General features: G+C 48.0%; 1 protein-coding gene across 1 annotated transcript; it reads left to right on the top strand.

Annotated features, from left to right (window-relative positions):
* Positions 1-263: 263 nt before the first annotated feature.
* LOC129741538 (uncharacterized) lies at positions 264-1,255 on the top strand. The gene is made up of 3 exons (XM_055733277.1): positions 264-306; positions 369-774; positions 838-1,255. The coding sequence occupies exons 1-3, from the start codon at positions 264-266 to the stop codon at positions 1,253-1,255; spliced, it is 867 nt and encodes a 288-aa protein (XP_055589252.1).
* The last annotated feature ends 2,207 nt before the right edge of the window (positions 1,256-3,462 follow it).

The following is a 3,462-nucleotide window of genomic DNA, read 5'->3' as shown; positions in this document are numbered from 1 at the left end:
GCAAGGTTGATAAGAAGAAGCTGTGCGAATGCAAGAAGAAGCACCATCCACTGACGCACGCGGAGGAAAAACTTGAGGTAATAGAGAGGGCGACGGGCAGGACTGCTGAGCAACCAGGGACGTCGAGGGATTTGCCGGAAACTGTGGCAAAATGTGAAACACCACTGTTACGAACCAGAAAAGTGAAGAAGCAGGTGCTGTAAGCAACAGCACTCGTCGACGTTGTTGATGCATCTGGAGTGGCGTTTAAATGTTGTGCACTGATGGATTCCGGTGCTATGGCCAACTTCGTGTCGGAGCGATTAAGTGATGTTCTTTGTCTACCCAAGAAGTGTATTAACATCCCGACATCCCAACATCATCGACAGTGAAATCCCGAATTCATGCCACCGTCAAATCCAGCAAAACCGATTGCACTTTCTCGCTTGACTTCCTTGTTGTTCTCCGAGTCACCGGTTCGCTGCCGTCGTGGAAGTTGGATGTTTCCAACTGGCCAAAGGATATCCGATTGACTGACCCCAAGTCCTTCGAACCCAATCGCATTGACATGCTCATCGGATCCGAAAAGTTTTACGACTTGATGGACGCTGGCAAGATTCGAATGTCCGTCGAACTCCCGTTACTACAAGAAAGCCGACTTGGTTGGCTAGCTGCGGGACCAGTTCATTCTTCTGAAAGTATAGCGTGTGTTCGTATCCACCAAGTAATGCCAGTTGAACCTGCTGATGAGCGTCTTGACGAGCTGATGAAACGCTTCTGGTGCATTGAAGAACAGTTCCCCGATGAAAAAGTTGACAGCGATTGCGAGTAACATTTTCAAACGCACCATGCTCGCAGAAAGGACGGACGGTACGTAGTGCAACTTCCGTTCCGTGTCGATGCCGAATTATTAGGAGAATCCAGAAATCAAGCAGTCAAACGATTCAAGGTACTCGAGAAGAGATTGGAGGCATACCCCAATACGAAGCAAATGTACTCGAACTTCATCAAGGAATACATCGAGCTTGGTCACGCAAGATATCTGAACACGGAAGAAGCGACTGAACACAACACCTACTACTTTCCGCAACACTGCGTGATAAAACCCGACAGCTCGACTACCAAGCTGAGAGTGGTGATTGCCGCCTCAGCTAAGACGACCACGAACTATTCCTTGAATGACGTGTTGATGAGCGCTCCAACTATCCAAAGCTCCCTGTTTGATATTATTCTGAAGTGGCGTTCGCACATATACGTTTACATTGGTGATAGTTGATGATTCCCACACTAAGTACCAGCGATGTGTGTGGAGAAATGATAAGACGCAGCCGATCCGAGATCATGAAATAGTCCGAGTTACCTATGGCACAGGTCCAGCAGGGTTCCTGGCAACAAGAGTGATGGTCCAGTTAACGAACGACAAACAACACCGATATCCCGCAGCCAGCGCGGTCGTGCGAAGAGCGTTTTACGTAGATGATGTACTATCCGGTGGTGGTACCCTGGCCGAAACTAAATTGCAAATGAACGAAATGACAACGCTACTCCGAGAAGGTAGCTTCAAGCTCCATAAGTTTTGCGCCAATGACCCGGAGATTAAGAGAAACAGTTGAACTTCGAAGACAACGACATCAACGGAGTGATTAATACACTTGGTCTCCTCTCAGTCAACGACGATTTCCTGTTTCAAGTTCAACTTATTAAAAAACGAAGACCTGCCGACCAAACGACAAGTACTTTTCGAGATCGCTAGATTGTTTGACCCACTCGGAGTACTTGGTCCGACTGTGGTACTTGCCAAATTAGTTATGCAGCGATTTTGGCAGAAGCGAATTGGTTAGGACGACCTCATCCCCGATGAAGACCACGAAATGTGGAAGAAACTACGACTTGAATTGTGCCAAATCAACAATATGAGAATCCCCAGGCGAACCACAATACCCGATAACCTTAGAATTGCACGGTTTTTCGGATGACTCGAAGTACGCCTACGGCTGCTGCGAAGTACTGTCTATCTGCGAAGTTTATCGGCTGCGGGATCGGTCGAAGTGAGACTGCTGTGCGGCAAATCCAGAGTCGCGCCCCTTAAGGAGCTGAACCGAAAGGCGAAGAGAATGTGGATATCACCGAGATGACTATACCAAGATTGGACTGTGTGCAGTGCTGCTGCGGTCCTAATAAGTTCAAAAAGGGCGCGAAACCTTAGAGATAGGTATTGAAAATGTTATCCTAAGGTCCGATTCGAAAATAGTGTTAGATTGGTTAAACAGAGTGAAACCAGAACAATCATCCTTTGTGCATAACCGAGTTAAGACAATTCGAAAACTCATCGCCCGCGTGTATGATATTATGGATGTATATTGGAACTAAGGACAATCCAGCAGACTTAGTGTCGCGTGGTGTTTACCCGATCGAATTAGTGAATATTGCAATATGGTAAGACGGTCCGAACTTTTTACATGCGACCGATTTAGTGTACGAGTGTGTTTTAAATGAAGAAGAAGAGTTCGTACAGCATCCAGTTGAAATGGTTGCAGTTGCAGTTCGTGAGCGTATCCTCTACGACGAGATAGCCGATTGCAGCAGGTTTCGCAGACTTGAACGTGGGTTCGGGTATGTAACCCGATTCATCTTCAACTTTAGATCCAGGAAGAAGAAGGGTGAACGACGTAGCGGTAAGCTAGACAGCATCGATTACCGTGACTCACTGTTGACGATGGTGAGGATCACGCAACATGTTTTTTACCGCGAAGAAATCAAGACCCTGAGACGAAACTGCCCTGTGACAGGGAAGCTACGAAACTTGAACCCCTTTTACGACGAAGAAGAAGGTGTGCTTAGAGTTGGTGGAAGAATCCGAAACGCAGACTTACCACGTGATCAGAAACACCCCATGATATTGCCAGAAAACAACCACTTCACAGCTATGCTGGTCGAATCTATTCATCGAGAACAGTTGCGGTCAACGCAAAGCGCACCATACATCGTGTGATTCGAAAGTGTATCAAGTGTTTCCGTATGAGGCCGAAGGAAATGAAGCACTTCAAGGGAGATTTGCCGAAGTCCCTGGTCACCGAGACCAACCCCTTCACCCACACTGGCGTTCTTGGGTGCCTTTCATCGCTTCGTTGGACGTCCGAGGCCTTAAATTCCGGCCGCGCCAGGTTACATCCGTGTCGCTTCTCCACTGGCAATATTCTACGGATATCCCGGCATCGGCCATTCCGGTCAATAAGCACCGTTTGGCAACGGATCCTTCAAGAATCGGCAATCGGGGAGGAATTGTGCCGGCGAATCCTGTTCAGTACGACCTTCTAGGACGAGCGTTCGGCCAAGAAAGCAGAATAACAAATCATCGCACCCCTTCCGGTCTCGAAACGCGGCTCGATGGAACGTGTTTGTTTTCCGCGCTCACCAGGCGCCCAGAAGCATTCGGTTGATCATCCTACAAGGTGAACGAACAATCGAGGAAGGAAGAAGCCC

This window comes from Uranotaenia lowii, chromosome 2 (assembly GCF_029784155.1).
Source record: "Uranotaenia lowii strain MFRU-FL chromosome 2, ASM2978415v1, whole genome shotgun sequence".
In the NCBI taxonomy this organism is placed as follows: domain Eukaryota; kingdom Metazoa; phylum Arthropoda; class Insecta; order Diptera; family Culicidae; genus Uranotaenia; species Uranotaenia lowii.
This window is presented reverse-complemented; position numbering and strand designations above follow the sequence as displayed.

Excerpts from the sequence above, each read along its gene's own strand:
- LOC129741538 (XM_055733277.1), top strand. The coding sequence starts at position 264 with ATGGATTCCGGTGCTATGGCCAACTTCGTGTCGGAGCGATTAA. Across the intron at positions 307-368 it reads CTTCGTGTCGGAGCGATTAA|TGAAATCCCGAATTCATGCC; the intron begins GTGATGTTCTTT and ends CATCATCGACAG. Across the intron at positions 775-837 it reads TTCTGGTGCATTGAAGAACA|AAAGGACGGACGGTACGTAG; the intron begins GTTCCCCGATGA and ends CCATGCTCGCAG.